Raw genomic sequence first — 25,487 nt, 5'->3', positions numbered from 1 at the left:
GCCCAGTGCCCTATTAAGACACTTTATGTTGATGTTTCCTTTACGTCGGCAGTTACCTGTATGTCATTGTATATATTGACTGTACTCTCTAGGAGCTCTGCTGKGTTTCTACCATAGACAGACACACTGGACAAAATTGATGTATTGATACTGCAGATGCTTTTGTAACACTAATCCCCTGTCTCTAAGTAATAGAGAATGGGGATAAGCATAAGGGGCAGAATGTCTTCACACAAATCTCCATTGACATCAACGTGGGATGCATGTGAAAGTYTGCAGAGATCCTTTTTGCGATGTGGTCCCTATTGTATATAGGCCTACAGTACAGTACCTGTATAGCCCCTCGTAAGTTGATGCCCGTCTCGATGGCCACATAATACGAGGCCTGGAGGAAGGTTCTCTGCAGGATCAGGGCAAAGAACAGCAGCACGGCCAGCACGTATGCATTCGCCAAGAACTCTTGAGAGGAGATAAAGTAGACCCCCAGCAGCTTTATCTGAAAGCACAGCGAGAGACACAGACATTGACCCAGTCAGTCAGTACCCCCAGTCAATATCCTACTCACATAGACAGGAGCTGCCTGCAGGGAGGGCAACGGGTAAAAAAACCCACATACGGCGAGTCTGACTGACTGTCATGACAAGTTCAAAATCTCTCAAAGAGAATATGTACATCAGAGGGGAAAATGGTTTGATTTTCTATAAGGAAATTACATTCATTACTACCCCGTTGAGAAAAATAACTCCCAGACATTCCTTAAGATGATCAATGAACAATCTACTTAAAAGTAATCCGCTGTATCTTTCTTATCTAACACTCTTGATCACGCCAGCTATTCTTGGCACACTCTCTCTCTTTCTGGCTGTACTGTAATGATGATGGATGTCTTTAGAGTCATTCAGTTCTCCCAGTGAATCACACCAAGGTTGGGGTCATACTGTATCAAATCCACTATTTTAAGGAAGTTCAATCAATGACAGAAGTCATCCTTCAGGTGCTGTCCCTAGCCTTGGAKTATGCAGTCAAGGGTCTCAGGTGAGAAAGATATCTTATTTCTCATATCTCTGAGGAGCCATTAAAACTAGGACAGGTAATACGTCATTCTAGCTTAGATATCATTTGGCAAGTCTCTCTCTCACACTCTCCCTCTTCCCCGTCTCTCCCGTTCTCTTTCACCCACTCACACAGAGACATTTCACAATCTCTAATGGTATACAGTCGACTCCTGTCCTAAATGTATGTCAAATGAATGCAAATGAATACTTTGTTTGAGTACACTGCCCTTCAAGTTCCAGCTTTCCATTTCTCTCTGGACATCTGGACGCGCCATTGCAGGGATTCACAACAAGTTACTGAGAAGTTCCAAGCCATTGCATTATTCAAAAGTTGACCACACCTCTTTTTCTTGTCAGCCTACAGTCTCGTGGCATCATTTTTAGCTCGACAGCACTTTAATCTCTTCCAGGGGCGACTATTTCAGTCTACCCTCGGCCCAAACACAATGTCAAGATGGAGACAGAGACAGAAAAGAATGCCGTTTTCCTTCTATGAGTGTCTACAGACAACAGGTCCACCCCACTGTTTCCAAATCAGCTCCTTTTTCAGATATTCAGTTTCGTAACCTCTGACAGAATCATAACGTACCTTCTCTTCGGAAGAAGGCATTTACCTTAAGCTTTCTACAAGTAGCCACAGAACATTTCTACTGTTACTGAGCCAAATCAGAAAWATTCCATTACGCAACTATGTGACTTTCAAACAACAAACGGAGGTTCTATTATTACAGCAGGAGAGGAGATCTGACAGATGCGTCCATGTCCTGTCTGCTCTGAGTGGAATATGAGAGTTTGAGACGGACCGACAGACAGCAGCATGGTGAGGTCGCCAGTCATTAGCCTCATAAATACTTAATTGGCTTAAAATGAGGAGTTCACCTTTGAGGAAGTGTGTGCTTTTGGAGGACCTGACCTTTTAAAAAACGGGAGATCAAGTGTGTGTGTGTGTGTGTGTGTGTGGGTGCGGGCATGCACCTACAGTTGAAGTCATTAAAACTCGTTTTTCAACCACTCCACAAATTTCTTGTTAACAAACTATAGTTTTGGCAAGTCGGTTATGACATCTACTTTGAGCATGACACAAGTAATAAGGTACCATGTTCATCTGTACAAACAATAGTACGCAAGTATAAACACCATGGGACCACACAGACGTCATACCGCTCAGGAAGGAGACGCGTTCTGTCTCCTAGAGATGAACGTACTTTGGTGCGAAAAGTGCAAATTAATCCCAGAACAACAGCAAAGGACCTTGTAAAGATGCTGGAGGAAACAGGTACAAAAGTATCTATATCCACAGTAAAACGAGTCCTATATCGACATAACCTGAAAGGCCGCTCAGCAATGAAGAAAGAAACCACTGCTCCAAAGCCGCCATAAAAATGCCAGACTACGGTTTGCAACTGCACATGGGGACAAAGATCATACTTTTTGGAGAAATGTCCTCTGGTCTGATGAAACAAAAATAGAACTGTTTGGTCATAATGACCATCATTATGTTTGGAGGAAAAAGGGGGAGGCTTGCAAGCCGAAGAACACCATCCCAACCGTGAAGCACGGGGGTGGCAGCATCATATTGTGGGGGTGCTTTGCTGCAGGAGGGACTGGCGCACTTCACAAAATAGATGGCATCATGAGGCAGGAAAATTATGTGGATATATTGAAGCAGCATCTCAAGACATCAGTCAGGAAGTTAAAGCTTGGTCGCAAATGGGTCTTCCAAATAGACAATGACCCCAAGCATACTTCCAAAGTTGTGGCAAAACGGCTTAAGGACAACAAAGTCAAGGGAGTGGCCATCACAAAGCCCTGACCTCAATCCCATAGAAAATTTGTGGGCAGAACTGAAAAAGCGTGTGCGAGCAAGGAGGCCTACAAACCTGACTCAGTTACACCAGCTCTGTCAGGAGGAATGGGCCAAAATTCACCCAACTTATTGTGGGAAGCTTGTGGAAGGCTACCCRAAACATTTGACCCAAGTTMAACAATTTAAAGGCAATGCTACCAAATACTAATTSAGTGTATGTAAACYTCTGACCCACTGGGAATAAATCATTATCTCTACTATTATTCTGACATTTCACATTCTTAAAATAAAGTGGTGATCCTAACTGACCTAAGACAGGGGATTTCTACTGGGGATAAATGTCAGGAATTGTGAAAAACKGAGTTTAAATGTATTTGGCTAAGGTGTATTTAACCTCCGACTTCAACTGTATGTGTGTCCTTGCCCATCAGTGTTTGCAGGGATGGGCAAAAATGACAAAATATAGATAGACAATACCATAAAGATCAATGTATCAAAATAAACAACAAAATACTTATATTTTGTAATGTAGTTAATTAAAATACATGTAGCCGGCACAAACAACAACAACATTCTCAGTAACGGTTACAAAAAGGTTTTACTTACTATGACCGTGATATGTTGTTGTTTAACTGCCTTAGTTGTGCAAGTAAATGACCAAAATGTAAAATTATATGTGAAACTGAATATAGTGGGTGGAGCTCACTAGCATAATACTCAGCATGCTTTACAATTGTTCATTTTTAAATATACATTTAGTTAATTTAGCAGACGTTTTTATCACACCCATAGTGCTATCAGACTTCTGATACCAACACAGGGTGAAAGGGGGGGCCACAAAATGTGAACCACTATAAAAAATGGAATAGAAAAGTATTTTGTATTTTGAAAATACAAAATACATTGTAGTGTAGTTCAGCCCAGTGTAATTGAAATTACGAAACACTCAGAAGTAATTAAAATACATATTTCAAATACACGTAACATAAATACTGCCCATCTCTGAGTATACGTGTGGGCTGTCTGTATCTAACTCCCTAGCTGTGACCAGAGATGGGCAGAATTTCTGTCACATGTATTTTAAATACGTATTTCAATTACTTTTGAGTATGTTATCATTTGTATTTCACCAGCCTGAACCACAATCCAATGCATTTTGGAACAAGATACTTTCGAAACCTCTAATTTGTATTTTCAATGATTATTTTTTTTATAGCGGTTCACAATTTGGTGCCCTCTTTCACCCTGCATTGGTATTAGTCGTAACATATTTTTGTTACCGTTATGTTGTAGTGAAGGCGGTGTACTTGTATTGTATTTAGAAATGTCAAAATATCTGTATTTTATGTAAATACAATAATTTGCAAAGTATTTAGTATTTTAGTTTGATACATTGGTCTTCTGAGTGTATTGTATTTGCTACAAGATACATTTGGCTGACTGAGATGCTCCCTCTCCTCCTCCTGACCATGTGTCTCACTTTCAGCCTGCATTGGTAATCAGAAGTCTGATGGCACAATGTGTGATAAGAATGTTTGCTAAATGACCAAAATATAAATGCTAAAAAATTAACACTTGGTATTATTGTAATGTGCTCTGCCCCCGAAACAAAGCCAATAATAATACCTATTGTTTTTTGTAATTGTTACATTTAGGTCATTTAGCTTATTCAGAGYGACTTACAGTCAGTGCATTCAAGGTAGATAAACAACCACATATCACAGTCATAGCAAGTMAAACAATTTTTTTGTTTGTTACCGTTACAGAGAATGTTGTTATAATGAAGGYGTGTACTTGCAACTGTATTTTGTATTTTGAAATGACAAAATACCTGTATTTAAGGTAAATACAATACTTTGCAAAAGTAGTTAGTATTGTAGTTTGATACATTGGTTTTTTAGAGTATCTTGTATTTGTTACAAGATACTGTACATTTTGGTGGATATTTTTCCCATCTCTGGCTGTGACGGAGATGCTCCCTCCTCCTGACCTACCTACAGATTTTAACACCAGATAWTGTTATTTAAMCCCCCAAATTTGACCATTACACTGGTAGTTACAGGTGCGGCTATACAAAACGTTGCCAGAGATTTKTCAACTAAACTGATATTTCCGATACTATCTTTGTCCTCATAAAATGTCGGTGTCCCATTGCAGGGGGTCTGTTTGAATTTAGAAAATGCTCCATTATTAAAATAAATACTTTGGGGTGGCACCTGTCTCAATCAATGAGAGAAGATTAGAAAAATACACACATTGTTTGATTACTTTCACGGACCAAAACATTTATTTACTTCAAACAGACCCCCTGCAACTGGACACTGACATTTTATGAGACTCCTGTTTCCACAAATCGAGGTATCGCCAATATCAGGTTAGTTGAAAAATCTCTGGCAACATTTTGTATAGCCACACCTGTAACTACCAGTATAATGGTCAGATTTTGGGCAGATGAATCACATTATCTGGTGTTAGAATCTGTAGCTACCTCTGACCCATCCATCTGACTTCCGAACTTTCTTGATTAGCTAACATTGATTGATTTCCTTTGTTTTCTTACATTTCTTGATGTATACAAAATTGAGCTTTTAGCTGCCATGTATACAAAAAAAAATAATATATATATATATATATATATATATATATATATATATATATATATATATAAAATAATAAATAATAATAAATAATATATTCTCACCGGGGGCTGTATGGTGCGATTCTCCTTGCTGATGTGGTGGACAATGCCAGAGATACAGAGAGGCCCAGCAAAGCCCAGCAGGTCAGCCAGGAAGCGAAAGGTGATGCTGATGATGAGGGGACGTCCAAACGCCTGGCATAATGCCCTCCAGATCCACTTAGGGTCCTGCGGCATGGAGCCCAGAGGCCTCTGCAAGAGGAAGAACATCATGATTACAGTATATCAGGTAAAAAAGTGAAAAATCACATAGCAAATTGGCCAGTGTTAAACTAGAGTTGATTTTTCAGTCTAACATTTGTGTTGATTCAGGTGTTAAATGAACTGTGTAAGTGTTAAATTAACACATACTGTGTTGGTGTTAATAACCAGTGTTAAACCAAAACCACGKCCATTGTTATATTTCACAGCGTGCTCCATTTGCAGGTTCATTGTTCTAACTGTTTGTTTCAATATCTATTATTTTTATGAATCTTATGCTACTCAAATATAAATAGCATTTTTTTTGGGGGGGGGGGGATTTATTGCACTCGTTACTGAAATGGTTGTTCCTTATTTAGATGGTTTAGGTAGTTTCATACCTTCTTCTACCCAATCCAGAAGTCATTCTGAATGCAGGTTGTGGGTGAATACAAATTCCAAACGTTGGATATCCCCACTCTGGCTGGATTCCAATAGGAATTACACTTCACTTTGCAAGCCATCATAATGTGACTTGCAGGCCTGAAAACCATGAGGTTGAGGGCACTGTACTAGGGTAAAACTAGGCCCTCAAAATAAGGTTTTATTAACTAATTGTATTGTGTTGAAGAATACAATTTAAAATCATGGATTTGCTTATAATCAATGGATTTGCTTATAATCTCACTTGGTGAAGGCAACAGGACAATGAAAAATGACTGCAACAACCATTTCCCTGTCACTAACAAACACAATCACGGGTGGTAACTACAATTCATCAGAAAGGCAAGGCACCCTGTGAAATATACAAATAAGGCTTTACACTAAGCAGTGTGTTGATTTAATACTGAAATGTGTGGACCCATATTGACACCGTACCAGTGTTGAATTGAACACTGTTAAACTATTTATTGCAGTTATACCCCTGCCGCTGACAACGCGTTGTGTGATGTTTACACATTTAGAGTTTGTGATGATCAGAGAGAGCGTCTGGCTACTCTGGCTAGAGTAGTAAACAAGCCACAGCCTCTCGGTCTGTGTGTGCGCATGTGCAAGTGGGTGTGTCCTGGTTTTCCCACTCCTCTCTAGGGGGTGAAGGTCCTGGCTTGGAGGCAGCCTCTGGTCAGCCTTTTTGATGCAGAGAGCACAGGGGCAGATGCATAAATAAACAAATAAACCACATTTGGTTCTTCCGACTTCCGAAAATGACCTTGGTGTGTGTGTGTGACTTTCCTGTTTCATGGATACAAATGTGCACGTCACGTCCCAAGCCATTCATGTGTTCTAGCTCATTTAGGATTTGTCACTACACACTAACTGTCATAATCAGACCCTATGTATATTTTCTCTTGGGCCCCATCTCAGCCAAATCCAAATATGTATTTATGCATATGGTTTCTAGTTTGACAGCAACGAACAGATGTTCTGTTCATACCCTAGTGCTGTACTGTAGTGTAAATACCCATATGCTTGTTTTAACCCTGCACTTGTTTCAACCCACCCCAGAGCGACTTACAAGTAGTGCATTCATCTTAAGATAGCTAGGTGAGACAACACATCACAATCGTATAAAATACATTTTCCATCAACAAAGTAAGAGACCAGAGGTGGTGAGACCAGAGGTGGTGGAGTGTAGGACTCAGGATGGGGTGTAGGGTTTGAGCATAACCTGAAGGTAAGAAGGTGCAGAGTAGCAGGGTGACATGGGAGAACTTGGGAAGTTTGAACACCAGGCGGGCTGCGGCATTCTGGATAAACTGCAKGTGTATGATGGCACAAGCGGGGAGCCCAGCCAACAGAGTGTTGCAGTAGTCTAGACGGGAGATTACAAGAGCCTGGATTAGGACCTGCGCCGTATCTTGTGTGAGGAAAGRTCGTCCTCTACGGATGTTGTAGAGCATGAACCTGCAGGAGYGAGTCACTGATGTTTGCAGAGAACGACAGGGTGTTGTCCAGGGTCACACCAAGGTTTTTGAACTCTGGAAGAGGGACAATGTGGGGTTGTTAACCATGATGGAGAGGTCTTGAAGCGGGCAGGCCCTTYCMGGGAGGAAAAGCAGCTCCGTTTTGTCGAGGTTGAGGTGGTGGKTCAACATCCAAGTGGAGATGTCCGACAGCCATGCAGAGATGYGTGTCACCACYTGGGTGTCAGAAGGGGGTAATAAGAAGAGTAGTTGAGTGTCATCCGCATAGCAATGATAGCAGAGACCATGTTTGGATACGACAGGATCGAGCGACTTTGTGTGAARAGAGAAAAGAGGAGAGGGCCTAGAACAGAGCCCTGCGGGACACCAGTAGGAAGAGCACATGGTGCAGACAGATTCTCTCCACGCCATCTGGTAGGAGCGACTTGCCAGGTAGGATGCAATCCAGGAGTGTGGAGAGGAGGACCTGATGGTTCACAGCGTCAAAGGCAGCAGATAGATCTAGGAGGATGAGAACAAAGGGGTGAGAGTCAGCTGTGGCAGAGCGGAGAACCTCTGTGACACAGATAAGAGCGGTCTCAGTTGAGTGAGTCGCCTTGAAGCCTGACTGGTTAGRGTCAAGAAGATGGTTCTGAGAGAGATAAYGAGAGAATTGGTCAGACGTGGTTCTTTCAGTGAGACACAACACGTGGCAGGGGTCAAGGATCAAAGGYCACAACAGGGTCAGGGTTTTCCAGTGCACACTGGACTCTGAGGTCAATGAGACAGTTTCGGCTGCTTGTGAATCCACACCACACTTCCTTCCAGGAGGAGAGAAGGATTAGAGAGATGAAGGAGGGGAAAAGAAGACTAAAAGATTAAGAGGAGCAAGGTCATTATCATTCTACTGTGAACACTGCGACTTTTTGACCCCTCACAGGGTGAAAGAACTCGACATTTCATGGGAAGAAAGTGGGAAGAGTGTGTGTGTGTGTCTGTGTGTGTGGTGACTGGGTTTGTCCCTCTGCTACTCTGTGTGATGATTAAAGTCTCACGTTTCACATATTCCGGTTGTTTCAAATCAACATATAAGCAAAATAACATTATTTAGCCTGCAGAGTTACCAGAAATGGCTTGGGATGTTACATGATCTTATTTCCTGTGAAACTGGACAGTAACACACAGTAAGGGAACCGGAACGTTGGATGTGTGTGAGTGTGTGGCGGGATATATCTGTTCAGTGTTAACTAGAGAAGACAATCATCTATTTGGAAATCCATCTCAGTTTTACGGATGCATGTAGTCAAATCMCCACAGGCCATTGGAGAACAGAGTTGAATTGTTTAGAGAACAAGTAAAATCAATGCTTTTTAGTTAATCCTGTTGACATTTTATTTAAACAATCCAACTGGGAAAGCTGCATTGACGCAAGCTAACAAAATGCAATCCAAACAGAATATGTCATGCTTCAAAGAAAGATCCATATCAACCAAAACATACTGTGCAATCTGTTCTTATATAAACACTTAATACTGTCTTTATTTGTCACTGTGTGGAACATCCAAACTAATCCTTGCACTGTAAAAAAAAGATGCATTGTAATATTTGGTACAGTTGTTTTACGGTAACTAACAGGTAACTGGCTGCCAGTAGTTACTGTAATATCTGAGCAATGACAAACAGTACATTACTGTAACATTTACTGTATAATACTGTAAAAATAAATTCTACTGTAATTGTAATTAATTAATTAATTAATTCAATTCATTGAGGGGAGGTGGKGTTTGCATTTTACAGTATTTTACTGTAATTACATGGGATTGGTGCAAGCAGGTTGGCTGCTAGGTAATGTATTTTCATATTACAGCAAATCAAATATATACACTACTGTTCAAAATATTGGGGTCACTTAGAAATGTCCTTGTTTTTGAAAGAAAAGCTGTTTTTTTGTCCATTAAAATAACATAAAATTGATCAGAAATACAGTGTATACATTGTTAATGTTGTAAATGACTATTGTAGCTGGAGACAGCAGATTTTTTAGGGAATATCTACATAGGCGTACTGAGGCCCATTATCAGCAACCATCACTCCTGTGTTCCAATGGCACGTTGTGTTAGCTAATCCAAGTTTATCATTTTAAAAAACGGATCATTAGAAAACCCTTTTGCAATTATGTTAGCACAGCTGAAAACTGTTATCTGATTAAAGAAGCAATAAAACTGGCCTTCTTTAGACTAGTTGAGTATCTGGAGAATCAGCATTTATGGGTTCGATTACAGGCTCAAAATGGCCAGAAACAAAGACCTTTCTTCTGAAACTTGTCAGTCTATTCTTCTTCTGAGAAATGAAGGCTATTCTATGCAAGAAATTACCAAGAAACTGAAGATCTGGTACAACGCTGTGTACTACTCCCTTCACAGAACAGCGCAAACTGGCYCTAACCAGAATAGAAAGAGGAGTGGGAGGCCCCGGTGCACAACTGAGCAAGAGGACAAGTGCATTAGAGTGTCTAGTTTGAAAAACAGACAACCACAAGTCCTCAACTGGCAGCTTCAATAAATAGTACCCGCAAAACACCAGTCTCGTCAACAGTGAAGAGGAAACTCCAGGATGCTGGCCATATCTCAGACTGGCCAATGAAAAGAAAAGATGGGCAAAAGAACACAGACACTGGACAGAGTAACTCTGCCTAGAAAGCCAGCATCCCGGAGTCACCTCTTCACTGTTGACGTTGAGACTGGTGTTTTGCGGGTACCATTCAATGTCTGCTTTTATTTTTACCCATCTACCAGTAGGTGTCCTTCTTTGCAAGGCATTGGAAAACCTCCCTGGTCTTTGTGGTTGAATCTGTGTTCGAAATTCACTGCTCGACTACAGATAATTGTGTGTGTGGGGTACAGAGATGAGGTAGTCATTAACAAATCAAGTTAAACACAATTATTGCACAGAGTCCACGCAACGTATTATGTGACTAGTTAGGCACATATTTACTCCTGAACATATTTAGGYTTGCCATAACAAAGGGGTTGAATACTTGACTCAAGACATTTCAGCTTTCCATGTTTAATTAATTTGTAAAAATGTCAAAAAACATAATTCCACTTTAACATTATGGGGTATTGTGTGTAGGCCAGTGACAAAAAAAAATCTACATTTAATCTATTTGTAAATTTAGGCTGTAGCACAACAAAATGTGGGGGGAAAAAGTCTGAATTACGTTCCAAAGGCACCCCTTGATGTTTTCCACATTTTGTTATAGTACAGCCTTGTTCTAAAATTGATTATATTATTTTTTCCCCTCATCAATATACACACACAATACCCCATAATGACAAAGCAAAAACAGATTTTTAGAAATGTTTGCTCATTTCTCACCGACCGGCTCGATTAARCTTTAGCCCCACTCATCTCTTTAAGGATTCACATGCGAGGCTATATACTAAACAACCAAAGATGTCAAGACTAAAGGCTGGTTTATACTACGGGTGTGTTCTGGAGTGCCAGAGTGCACTTTGGGTGTTCGACAACCTGTCTCTTATACACATCTAGATGTGTATAAGAGACAGATACTAAACAACCAAAGATGTCAAGACTAAAGGCTGGTTTATACTACGGGTGTGTTCTGGAGTGCCAGAGTGCACTTTGGGTGTTCGTAAACTCAGAGCATTGTCAGATTGTCAGTTCGTAAATTGAGAGCGCTTCGCTCTCGGAGCGTTCAGAGGCTGTCTCTTATACACATCTAGATGTGTATAAGAGACAGGACATGCACTGTCAACTGTGGGACCTTATATAGACAGGTGTGTGCTTTTCCAAATCATGTCCAATCAATTGAATTTACCACAGGTGGACTCCAATCAAGTTGGAGAAACATCTCAAGGATGATCAATGGAAACAGKATGCACCTGAGCTCAATTTCGGGTCTCATAGCAAAGGGTTTGAATACTTAGAGTAAAAGTCAAAAGTTTAGACACACCAACTTATTCAAGGGTTTTTCTTTATTTTTTACTATTTTCTACATTGTAGAATAATAGTGAAGACATAACTATGAAATTACACATATGGACTGCGGTCCAACTCATCCCAAACCATCTCAATTGGGTTGAGGTCGGGTGACTGTGGAAACCAGGTCATCTGATGCAGCACTCCATCACTCTCCTTCTTGGGCAAATAGACCCTACACAGCCTGGAGGTGTGTTGGGATCATTGTCCTGTTGAAAAACAAATGATAGTCCCACTAAGCACAAACCAGATGGGATGGCGTATCGCTGCATAATGCTGTGGTAGCCATGCCTTGAATTCAAAATAAATCACTGACAGTGTCACCAGCAAAGTACCCCCACACCATCACACCTCCTCCTCCATGCTTCACGGAGGGAACCACAAATGCGGAGATCATCCGTTCACCTACTCTGCGTCTCACAAAGACACGGCGGTTGGAACCAGAAATCTCAAAATTTGGACTCATCAGACCAAAGGACAAATTTCCACTGGTCTAATGTCCATTGCTCGTGTTTCTTGACTCAAGCAAGTCTCTTCTTMTTATTGGTGTCCTTTCGTAGTGGTTTCTTTGCAGAAATTCTAACATGAAGGCCTGATTCACACAGTCTCCTCTGAACAGTTGATGTTGAGATGTGTCTGTTACTTGAACTCTGTGAAGCATTTATTTGGGCTGCAATTTCTGAGGCTGATAACTCTAATGAACTTATCCTCTGCAGCAGAGGTAACTCTGGGTCTTCCTTATGGCAGTCCTCATGAGAGCCAGTTTCATCATAGAGCTTGATGGTTTTTGCGACTGCACTTGAAGAAACTTTAAGTTCTTGAAATGTTGCGCATTGACTGACCTTCATGTCTTAAAGTAATGATGAACTGTCATTTATCTTTGCTTATTTGAGCCGTAAAAAAATATGTTACCATACAGTATTTTACGGTATCCAATACTATTACTGTAATCTTTTTTGACCATTGTTTTTACAAAAACTTACAGCCCACTGGCTGCCATCTCACTCACTCACTCACTCACTCACTCACTCACTCCCTTTACCCTCTGACTCTCGAAAGCCTTGCGGAGCTTCAGATAGTTGGTGAGGGCTCGCATGGCGATGGGCAGCTTGCCGATGACCTTGAGGTCGATGGGGCGGCGGTGGGCTGCCGTGATGAAGGTGTTCATCCACCAGTAAGTGGCCTTGGACAGCAGGTTGACGAAGGGCTGCAGGAACCTCACCCCCAGGTCCTGCAGGTCCTCTGGGGGTTTCACGTCCGTAGCCTCAGTGAAACACAGGTAGCGCTGTGGGGAGGGACAGAGGGAGAGAGGGGTTATCAAGTGGGAAGAGAGAAAAAGAAAGATGGACGATTCACTAAAAGAGAAAGAGCCTAAATCATGAATATATTCAGAACTTAGAATACAAATGGGAACAACGAAACGAACTACGCAAATCTGATAGGGAAGCTTGCTCTGTTGTGTATTAAATTATGGGTTGCCTGGTCGCGTCTTTGCGAATGCATCAATGCCTTGGCGAAGCCTCCCTGTATCACACACTGAAATAAGAAACCCTAAACTGTGTTCACTTGAGCTATTCAGCTTTAGAGCTTTGTTGAAGAGAAGTATTATGGCCTGCACTAGGTCTAAGAACGAGGCACACTCCTGGTACCCCGAGCGCTGAAACTGGACGACAAAGTGAAACACTAATGTAACAGAGTCAGCTCAGTTCAGCAGTGAGAGTCTCAACTCGGGGGGAAACTAGGTTACTGAAGAAATACAGCACAGACACATAACTTCCAAACACTTACAGAGAATACGCCCACCAGGTAAAACAAAAACTTAAAAAAGGAAATGTTTCTTAAAGTTGGAATCTGTAGTGGTGAAACTGCCACGTCCATTTGTGATATTACAACAACAGAGGCGTTACTTCAAATAACGAACACTAGCTAGGTTTCCAACCAATTGGCGACAGATTTTCATGCAGATATTCAAAAATCTGCATAAATAAACGATGCGCATTTTAGACATGGAATGCAACGCAATGTGCTTTAGAGGAAAAAACAACAAATGAAAATAAAAGCTGAAATACTTACTACAGACTACTAGAGTACTTCCAACCCTCTAACACAGAAACGTACTATCTGCACAACAACAAAGACCTCTTCCAGCATGATAAAAAGTGCTTTGTTGTCTTCTCACAGTTACCATGTTAGGCAAGCTTGCATACACTATACAGTTGAAGTCGGAAGTTTACATACACTTAGGTTGGAGTCATTAAAACTCGTTTTTTAACCACTCCACAAATTTCTTGTTAACAAACTATAGTTTTGGGCAGTCGTTTAGGACATCTACTTTGTGCATGACAAAAGTAATTTTTCCAACAATTGTTTACAGACAGATTATTTCACTTATAATTCACTAAGTTGACAGTGCCTTTAAACAGCTTGGAAAATTCCAGAAAATTATGTCATGGCTTTAGAAGCTTCTGATTGACATATTTTGAGTCACTTGAAGGTATACCTGTGGATGTATTTCAAGGCCTACCTTCAAACTCAGTGCCTCTTTGCTTGACATCATGGGAAGATCACAAGAAATCAGCCAAGACCTCAGAAAAAAATAGACCTCCGCAAGTCTGGTTCATCCTTGGGGCCAATTTCCTAACACCTGAAGGTACCACATTCATCAGTACAAACAATAGTACACAAGTATAAACACCATGGGACCACGCAGCCGTCATACCGCTCAGGAAGGAAACGCGTTCTGTCTCCTAGAGATGAACATACTTTGGTGCGAAAAGTGCAAATCAATCGCAGAACAAAAGCAAAGGACCTTGCGAAGATGCTGGAGGAAACAGGTACAAAAATATCTATATCCACAGTAAAATTAGTCCGATATCGACATAACCTGAATGGCCACTCAGCAAGGAAGAAGCCACTGCTCCAAACCACCATAAAAAAGCCAGACTGGAGAAATGTCCTCTGGTCTGATGAAACAAAAATAGAACTGTTTGGCCATAATGACCATCGTTATGTTTGAAGGAAAAAGGGGGATGCTTGCAAGCCGAAGAACACCATCCCAACTGTGAAGCATGGGGGTGGCAGCATCATGTTGTGGGGTGCTTTGCTGCAGGAGCACTTTACAAAATAGATGGCATCATGAGGTAGGAAAATTATGTGGATATATTGAAGCAGCATCTCAAGACATCAGTCAGGAAGTTAAGCTTGGTAGCAAATGGGTCTTCCAAATAGACAATGACCCCGAGCATACTTCCAAAGTTGTGGCAAAATGCCTTAAGGACAACAAAGTCAAGGTATTGGAGTGGCCATCACAAAGCCCTGACCTCAATCCCATAAAAAAGATGTGGGCAGAACTGAAAAAGCATGTGCGAGCAAGGAGGCCTACACACCTGATTCAGTTACACCAGCTCTGTCAGGAGGAATTGGCCAAAATTCACCCAACTTATTGTGGGAAGCTTGTGGAAGGCTACCCGAAACGTTTGACCCAAGTTAAACAATTTAAAGGCAATGCTACCAAATACTAATTGAGTATATGTAAACTTCTGACCCACTGGGAATCTGATGAAAGAAATAAAAGCTGAAATAAATCATTATCTCTACTATTATTCTGATATTTCACATTCTTAAAATAAAGTGGTGATCCTAACTGACCTAAGACAAGAAATTTGTACTAGGATTAAATGTCAGGAATTTTGAAAAACTGAGTTTAAATGTATTTGGCTAAGGTATATGTAAACTTCCGACTTTAACTGTATTTCCACAAAAGTATGTGGAAACCCCTTCAAATTAGTGGAGTTGGCCATGTCAGCCACACCCGTTGCTGGCAGGTGTATAAAATCAAGCGCACAGCCATGCAATCTCCATAGACAAACATTGGCAGTAGAATGGCATTACTGAAGACCTCAGTGACTTTCAACGTGGCATCATCATAGGATGCCACCTTTCAAACAAGTCAGTTCGGCTAATTTCTGCCCTGCTAGAGCTGCCCCGGTCAACTGTAAACGCTGGTATTGTGAAGTAGAAACGTCTAGGAGCAACAACAGCTCAGCTGCGAAGTGGTAGGACACACAAGCTCACAGTTGCAACACAAACTACCTAGTTCCAAACTGCCTCTGGAAGCAACTTCAGCACAAGAACTGTTCGTCGGGAGCTTCATGAAATGGGTTTCCATGGCCAAGCAGCTGCACACTAGCCTAAGATCAGCATGTGCAATGCCGAGCTTCGGCCGGAGTGATGTAAAGCTTGCCACCATTGAACTCTGGAGCAGTGGAAACGCGTTCTCTGGGGTGATGAATCATGCTTCACCATATGCCAGTCCGACAGACAAATCTGGGCTTGGCGGATGCCAGTAGAACCCTACCTACCCTAATTGTATAGTGCCAACTGTAAAGTTTGGTGGAGGAGGAATAATAGTCTGGGGCTGTTTTTCATGGTTCGGGCTAGGCCCCTTTGTTCCAGTGAAGGGAATTCTTAACTCTACAGCCTACAATGACATTCTAGATAATTCTGTGCTTCCAACTTTGTAACAACAGTTYGGGGAAGGCCCTTTCCTGTTTCAGCATGACAATGCCCCCGTACACAAAACAAGGTCCATACAGAAATGGTTTGTCGAGGTTGGTGTGGAAGAACTTGACTGGCCTGCACAGAGCCCTGACCTCAATCCCATCTAACACCTTTCAAAATGAATTGGAACTCCAACTGCGAGCCAGGCCTAATCGCCCAACATCAGTGCCCGACCTCACTAACGCTCTTGTGGCTGAATGGAAGCAAGTGCTCACAGCAAATGTTCCAACATCTAGTGGAAAGCGTTCCCAGAAGAGTGGAGGCTGTTATAGCAGCAAAGGGGGAACCAACTCCATATTAATGGCCATGATTTTGGAATGAGATGTTCGACGAACGGGTGTCCACATACTTTTCGGTCATGTAGTGTACAGTGGGGAGAACAAGTATTTGATACACTGCCGATTTTGCAGGTTTTCCTACTTACAAAGCATGTAGAGGTCTGTAATTTTTATCATAGGTACACTTCAACTGTGCGAGACGGAATCTAAAACAAAAATCCTGAAAATCACATTGTATGATTTTTAAGTAATTCATTTGCATTTTATTGCATGACATAAGTATTTGATACATCAGAAAAGCAGAACTTAATATTTGGTACAGAAACCTTTGTTTGCAATTACAGAGATCATACATTTCCTGTAGTTCTTGACCAGGTTTGCACACACTGCAGCAGGGATTTTGGCCCACTCCTCCATACAGACCTTCTCCAGATCCTTCAGGTTTCGGRGCTGTCGCTGGGCAATACGGACTTTCAGCTCCCTCCAAAGATTTTCTATTGGGTTCAGGTCTGGAGACTGGCTAGGCCACTCCAGGACCTTGAGATGCTTCTTACGGAGCCACTCCTTAGTTGCCCTGGCTGTGTGTTTCGGGTCGTTGTCATGCTGGAAGACCCAGCCACGACCCATCTTCAATGCTCTTACTGAGGGAAGGAGGTTGTTGGCCAAGATCTCGCGATACATGGCCCCATCCATCCTCCCCTCAATACGGTGCAGTCGTCCTGTCCCCTTTGCAGAAAAGCATCCCCAAATAATGATGTTTCCACCTCCATGCTTCACGGTTGGGATGGTGTTCTTGGGGTTGTACTCATCCTTCTTCTTCCTCCAAACACGGCGAGTGGAGTTTAGACCAAAAAGCTCTATTTTTGTCTCATCAGACCACATGACCTTCTCCCATTCCTCCTCTGAATCATGCAGATGGTCATTGGCAAACTTCAGACGGGCCTGGACATGCGCTGGCTTGAGCAGGGGGACCTTGCGTGAGCTGCAGGATTTTAATCCATGACGGCATAGTGTGTTACGAATGGTTTTCTTTGAGACTGTGGTCCCAGCTCTCTTCAGGTCATTGACCAGGTCCTGCCGTGTAGTTCTGGGCTGATCCCTCACCTTCCTCATGATCATTGATGCCCCACGAGGTGAGATCTTGCATGGAGCCCCAGACCGAGGGTGATTGACCGTCATCTTGAACTTCTTCCATTTTCTAATAATTGCACCAACAGTTGTTGCCTTCTCACCAAGCTGCTTGCCTATTGTCCTGTAGCCCATCCCAGCCTTGTGCAGGTCTACAATTTTATCCCTGATGTCCTTACACAGCTCTCTGGTCTTGGCCATTGTGGAGAGGTTGGAGTCTGTTTGATTGAGTGTGTGGACAGGTGTCTTTTATACAGGTAACGAGTTCAAACAGGTGCAGTTAATACAGGTAATGAGTGGAGAACAGGAGGGCTTCTTAAAGAAAAACTAACAGGTCTGTGAGAGCCGGAATTCTTACTGGTTGGTAGGTGATCAAATACTTATGTCATGCAATAAAATGCTAATTAATTACTTAAAAATCATACAATGTGATTTTCTGGATTTTTGTTTTAGATTCCGTCTCTCACAGTTGAAGTGTACCTATSATAAAAMTKACAGACCTCTACATGCTTTGTAAGTAGGAAAACCTGCAAAATCGGCRGTGTATCAAATACTTGTTCTCCCCACTGTATATGTGTAGAGTTAGTCCGTGTACATTGGGACTCAGMGGACTCTTCCACAACAGATGTGTCTTTCCTGACTGTAGATGTTGCCAATGCAACATACAACACGCTCTCTATACACAGTCTTCTATCAAAACAGGAATGTATGTATAGACTACTCTGTGTTTGATGGCTCTGGTAGAAGCCCGAGGCATCATGAAGGCATTGAAAAAATTGCCCATTAGTGATCATGAATAGAAACTGTAATTAGAATAAGTGCTGAGATTAGTCCACAGTGGCGGTCAGTGCCATTTATGATGAGGGAGGACCATTTTTTTCTTCCTCCATGAACATGTCCTTATTCTATTACAGCATGTTGGATGACTGGCATTCATATTCCATTCATTCGGTTCAATATCACAGATAGGTTTAGGCTACTAGATGATACTAAAAATGTCCCTACACCCTAGCCTCTGAATGAAAGTTTACAACCTAGGTGCACACAGGCCTTGCACAYTCTTGCCTGCATCTAGCTTATCTAGGTTGTAATCATTAGTCCAAAAGTTTAAAACAAGAGTTTCTATTGGACAAATTCAGGTATTTTCATCCCTGTTTAGTTTTGCTTCCATTTAAGAAATATTTTCCAACAAAATCGGCAGTATGAATACAACCCTGATCATAGCAGCAACGTAGTATTCATTCTAGCCTCTATGCACTCTCCTCTCAGCTTTTCCCTTCGTTCGTGGACTTCAATGAACAACACATCAGCTGTATGTGTCCAGGCGAAAAAGCCTATCCAATCAAAACCATATCATAACCGCTACACACAGCCTACATCGTTGTCCCCATATTAGCTAAAGTAACATTCTAGTCAACATAGCTAATAGAACTAATGCGTTGGTAAACCCGCTACAATAAGTAACGTTACACTGTAGAGTGCTGTTGAGGCTACTGTAGACCTTCATTGCAAAACAGTGTGTATTAATCAATTATTTGGTGACGTAAATATGTTTTAGTCTAGTTTTTCAATGTTTTATTTTAAGAAATTCACTGAGAAGGATGGTCCTCCCTTTTCCTACTCTGAAGAGCCTCCGCTGGATTAGTCCCAATCTTAACCAATACAAACCAATGAAGAATGCCAATGATTGCCAAGTGCCCAAGAGCCTGATTGCTCTCAAACACGAGATGGGATGCTAAAGGGGAACAAATGGACCAGGTGGGATAGTGCCAGGAGGAGAGGCGATTGCTGTGAATGGGAAGATCCTGACTGACGCCTCACAACATAAACATGAATCCACCTGCATGCGCACACACTCGCATGAATACCATTCTCACGTCGAGTATATGTCGTTGTCATCCAACACGCGCACACGAAAAAGCTTGAGATCCTGATCACCATAATAGCAAGACATCCTCCATTCTTTCAGAAGAAAATCTCCAGACAGAACTCCAACGGATTAAAATGATGAATCATTCAAACATCCAGGCAAACAAGTCCATCATAAACATCCTATTATAATTAGAGACAAGTAGCGGATGTCATACAGGGGCGTCATGCAGAAATCTGGAGGTGGCACGTGCCCTTGTTCCCCCTTTGGGCATGACGCCTCTGTACGATTCACAACAACCTAGCACATTCTGCCATCTATCTACTTCAGAAACAGGCCTGTAGGCAGCAATACTTAACATCCAATATACAGGAGCATACGAAAATGCTAGACCGAAAGAGGGGAGAGCAGAGGAAAGCAGAGGAAAAAGACAGGAAAAAGACAGGATAGAGACATCCAGAGACATCCAGACATACTGAGGAAAACAGATGCCCGTACACACAAAACACACTAGGATGACACACACACACAAATACATGCACACGCACACCATCCCCCTCTCACACACACTGCTGCTCACCCTGCCCAGTATGACGTTGATCTCCACAGCCAGTAGTAGTCCGTAGAGCAGGGCCAGGAGTCCTGTGATGCCGTAGCGGAGTTGTCTCAGGCCGATGCCGTGCTCCGTGTACTTGGCAAACTTGATGGTTTTCATCAGAAAGGCCAAGACCCAGTAGAAGAGTAGGGCTTTAGAGAGGATCAGAGAGGAACGTTTTAATATCTCAGGACTCATAAAGGGAATCGTCAGTCATCTCAAGTCAACTCCGGACGAATGCAATTGGGTTAGGAACGTCCTATACATTCCCAACAGATTATGCAGATATCCAGAGTAAGTAAAAGGAATTTTGTTTCTGGTGAACTGTACACACTGCATCAGGAGTGAACTGTATATCTACAAAGTGAATGTCATACATATTATTTAGAATCCATATCATACATTTTCTAATTAATTTTCCCCATCTTTCCTCTGCTTTTGTCAGTTTTGTTTACGTTTTGTGTCATGGCAATTCTGACAGAACTGCTCGTGTTCAAAACTCAGTGACAATAGAGAATGAACAGCTGTACTATAACTGTCAGAATTACTGTGCCTACCTGTTGGAAAGACAACCCACTCACGGATGCCATCCATTCTAAATCCCCAAGACACATCCTAAACGACCTGACCGATGTAATTTTTCACACCTTTCTAGATGTTTTATAGGAGAGAAACCATGGTAACAGAGTCTCGTAGGAGTATGCTAAACATTCTGGGATTTGGGATCTTTTTCCTCCCCCATGAAGTCCGCAGATGTTCATAACAGAAGTGTGGCCTGCATCTCAAACACCAACTCACGTTCTCTCCCCTCCCCCTCCCCCTCCACCCGCTCCCTCCCTCCTTGCTCTCTTCTCCTCCCTTTCTTTCTTCCTTCCTCCCTCCCCTCCTTCTCTCTCGCCTCGACTTTCCAGTTGTTTAGTGATGTATGTCCTTGGTTGTTAAGCTCAATATCCATAGAAACAGAGTGAAAAGAATGGACTCAGTATTGAAAGCCGGGGTCGATTCAGATCCTGTTGCAGCAGGTTGCCATTGTGAGTCACAGTCAACGAACCAACGACATTAGTCCTTTCTATAGGGGGGGGTGCAACAATATTAGGAAGGTGTTCTTAATGTTTCGTACACTCAGTGTAAGTCCTTTCAGTGTGTTTGTTGTGGCTGTTTTGAAGGTTAATGACTTACAGTATTTGTCAGGCCTGCAGTTGTACTGTAAATCTCGAATGGAAGGCAGAGTCAATAAGAAGCCTATGGAAAAGGTGATCGATTGGAAGGACGGTTGTGAAGGAAAGTTTCAGACGGAGAGTGAGTACTACTAATTAGTCRTGGGTTTGATTCCCACAAAGGCCTTATACACTGAACATATAAAAAGATCCCGTAAGAAGAGAGACTGGATAACGGCGTTTGACATATGGCCATATTAGCATATCCCTTCTATGTTCTCCATGTCTATGGCCATCCATCCCTTCAGCCCCAGCTGTAATCAGAGATTAAAGTCTGTCCGAGAAATACCGCCTGTGGGGGTCACTCCCTCGACTGAYACCGATTGGCCGCGCATCGAGGTTGAGGCTCAAGCACTGATGTGAACGAGGGAACTGGAGGAAGAGTGAACGAACACGGGCAGTACGCGGATGAGTTAATGATGCAGGAGGAGGAGAAGAGAAGTATGTGATCAGACGTAGAGGAGGAACATGGCAACTGAGGGGATGATTAAAGAAGTCAACATTGACGATGAGAGAACYGTGAAACGACAAAGACCACCTAGTAAGCACAAGACATTGAAAATACATMATTTCAACCAAAAAAKACRTATTCTTTTCAATGTCTTGTGCTCATAGGGCAATGGACTGAGCTGGGACATGGCATTTATTGATAGGATTTTATAGATCCTCTCTGTTTCAGAGAATATTGGCTATCAAATAATAACAACCAGAAGAGATTAGTGTTGATGCTTGACGATGTCTCGATGATGCAACAAAAATATTTATTTGGTAATTACCACACAGGAAATTGGCAAGTGTTACCGACTGTTGATTTTTCAGTGTAACATGGTTGTAAAAGAACCCAAGTGTTGGTCTTAACCAGAGTTAAACCATATCTATGGTTTTGCATGTACATTGACTGATTCATTAATCTTATCCTACTCAAATATAAATAACATTTTTCTAAACTAATCCAATCTGCTATTTGGACTCACTACACCGGTTTCTGAAATGGTTGTTCCTTGTCTCATATCTTTGTCTCCCCATCCCAGCAGTCAGCCTGAATTCAGGTTGCGGGTGAATAAACATTGAAAATGTTGAATATCCCCACTCTGGCTGGATTCCAATAGGAATTACACATCACTTTGCAAGCCATCATAATGTGACTTGCAGGCCTGAAAACCATGAGATTCAGACCACTGTATTAGGGTAAAACTAGGCCCTCAAAATAAGSYATTATTAACTACTTGTATTGTGTTGAAGAATTACATTTTTATGATAAAGTATTCACTTAGAATCTCACGTAATGAAAGCCACAGGACAAAGGAAGTATTACTGCAAAAACCATCTAACATATGATTGTTACGCAACAGGACAGTAACCCGCGATGCCCTCAAACCAAGGGACGCTGCCTGCTAATTATCTATAGGCTATATTTCAACTTGTCAATTTCWAATTATTTTCCAACAAGTTTTATTTTCTAACAGTTGGAATTGAGGTGTGTTCAGCCTCCTCGCCAATTCACATAAGAAGTAGCCCATTTCACTGTTGCGTATAMTTTATGTTTGAGGCTTTACTGWGCTGGACAAGCACTTCCCTAGAGTTTCCCACGATCAAGTATGAAGACATTACTCATCTCTAGTCACAACAGGCCTTGCACAAATGTTTTCCCCCAGCACATTTTGTGGCTGGTATGCTGGCCCCCCACTTCATCTCAGGCCTAACACCTGTGCCAATATATCCTCCAAACACCGGCTTCTCGGGCATTATCACTTAATTMGAATTTTCAAATGTCATGCTTTTTGAGCACATAAAAAAATGAAGTAAGGTATTGGAATATTGAAGCAGAACCAGAAGCCTGCATTTTTATGTGAAACTCATAGATTTTGGGGGGTAATATTTACTAAGTCCCTAAATACGTTTTTACAGTGTATAGAGGCTGGATCAGTGTTCAATTTTAAACTGTTTAACACTGGAGAATTTGCTGTGCAGAATCTCATCAGTACCATGTCATGAAAGCATCCTTTTTAAGTACAGTACATCTTAATATTCTCAGCTGACATTTGTATCACTACTTAAAATGTAATTAAGTAGTGCCCCTCTTCACTTTATTTTTATTTAAAATAAAGTTGTACTGAAAAATTGCAAGATTATAGTCAAATAATGTCCTCATTCGCTTCCAGTAGAGACACAATAACTTCATTTTGAGCTATGGCTGAACTACACCTATTTTAACCTCCCCAAGAGACAAACATCTTTTGATTAGTGAACCAAGGTCGATATTGTATTTTTTAACTCACTCATCTCACTTTAAAAAAAAAATCAATATGTTCAACATTAAATTTTATTATATGGCCTTATTTAATCTTACTGATTTATGAGGATAACTACAGTACAACGTATAATTTTTTTTAACTACCCCCTTTCAACCTAATATCGGTATGGAATACACAAGAATAAAATCATTACACAAAGCAGATCTCTGACTCCTGCTTGACGGACACACATTGAATATTCTATTACTTTGGTTTCTGCCTCGAACTGCAGTAGAATTCATATCCATCCAATCAGAWTAACGCAATTACACTTTAATGATAATTGCCTACAACCTTTAGAGTCCTCAAACTCAACTSTGGCCCTCGAAGCCAGCTCCACTGCTTTTTAAAAACTTGTTCCCCTGTAATCAGGGACTGATTTAGACCTGGGACACCAGGTTTGTGCAATCAATTAACAGGTAGAACAGAAAACCAGCAGGCTCCGGACCTCGTAGGGTAAGAGTTGAATACCCCTGCTTTAGAGCAAAACCCATCTCATCTGAATATAAATGAACCACGCATCTGGATTTAACATGACATTAATGCCTGTGGTTTAGACAAACTCACAATGCTGTACAAAAGACTTCCTTACATTTGAATTGTATTGATTTGGGCTTAGAAGACCCTAGGGACCAGCAAGCCTGCAAGTGAGTCATGGTTTATCCACCATTCAGTAATGCCTAGCAAGAGGTTGCTCTCACACGTAAGAGTAATTGGGGACATCTTCTACAGTCGGAGGCATCTTTGCGCTACAGGGAGGCAGACTTCAGCAGTTGAAGTTGGAGGCTTGGATGTTTAACACTAGAACGAGGTGAGCTGTGCATTGAAGTGCACATTCTAGCATAATTTGCACGGTACGGACGCGCACACACGCCCTCGCACAAACACACTGTATGCATACACACACTCTGTAAAGTGCTTGGAAAACTTTGAAGGAGCCATACCTAGCAGTAGCTTGGGGAAGTTGGAGGTCTCGATGTTGTGGTAGTAGATGATGGAGGTGATCCCCGCCATGAAGGCCAGGCCTGCAGGCATGTACAGGTGCAGGTGGAGGGACTGGGTGAACCTGGGAGAACACACACAGGACAGAAGGGGTTTAATGCACACACAGATGCACACATGCACAGCTGCACACACACACACACACACATCCCAATTGGATAAGTTAAAATCATTCTATACACACACTCAATGCCGTATAAAAGCTGCAGGCAGACATTGTGCAATAGTGAATGGTATTATAGGGTGAAAGTGCAGGAGGAGAGCTCTTCCAATCAATTCACAAACGCATAGGAGATGCTCTCAGCGTCGACAGGCAATCCTACAGTAATCATGTGTAGGGGACTATAGGGGACACGCGTGGGCAATCAACCTGAGAGGAGGAGAACATACAAGGACAGAAGAGAAAGAGAAGAGGTGAAAGCCGGTGTGAGAGAGAAAGACTGAAAACGAGAGAGAGAGAGAGAGAGAGAGAGAGAGAGAGAGAGAGAGAGATACACGAGACGAGAGAGAGAGAAAGACTGAAAGAGAGAGAGAGAGACAGAGGCAAAGGAATGTAAAGGCTCTGATTGATTTCCTGTAATTATTTTACCTTTGACCTACATTTGTGAATCACACACTATTGGATTGTGGAGTGAGAAGAGGGAAAGACCGATAAATTGAAGACTAAATGGAGAAAGTTGACAGTGCTGCCATAAAAGTAGGTAAGACTTGTGCAGAGGAGGAAGAGAACCTAGTGACCTAGTTGGGGGGGAGTGAGGACAGTTATGAAAAGAGTACAGTCTACAGCAGAAGCAGTCATTGAGAGGAGCAGAGGAGATGAGAAGTCTGATGACACTGCTAGCTTTGCTAAAGATCCACTCTTGTTCAATGTTATGGAAGGTGTACTGTGTGCCAGGT

At 41.9% G+C, this 25,487-nt stretch overlaps 1 protein-coding gene across 1 annotated transcript in view; it reads right to left on the bottom strand.

The window, feature by feature from the left end:
* LOC111962152 (ATP-binding cassette sub-family C member 8-like) overlaps positions 1-25,487 on the bottom strand; it is a 141,341-nt gene that overhangs the window by 86,000 nt on the left and 29,854 nt on the right. Inside the window, 5 exon segments of the mRNA XM_070442952.1 lie at positions 332-496; positions 5,564-5,752; positions 12,689-12,931; positions 20,063-20,229; positions 24,533-24,654. Of these exon segments, the coding sequence (XP_070299053.1) occupies positions 332-496; positions 5,564-5,752; positions 12,689-12,931; positions 20,063-20,229; positions 24,533-24,654 (886 nt within the window).

Source organism: Salvelinus sp. IW2-2015, linkage group LG4q.1:29, assembly GCF_002910315.2.
Source record: "Salvelinus sp. IW2-2015 linkage group LG4q.1:29, ASM291031v2, whole genome shotgun sequence".
Taxonomy (NCBI): Eukaryota; Metazoa; Chordata; class Actinopteri; order Salmoniformes; family Salmonidae; genus Salvelinus; species Salvelinus sp. IW2-2015.
The sequence above is the reverse complement of the archived record's forward strand: the minus strand, read 5'-3'. Positions and strand labels throughout refer to the sequence as shown.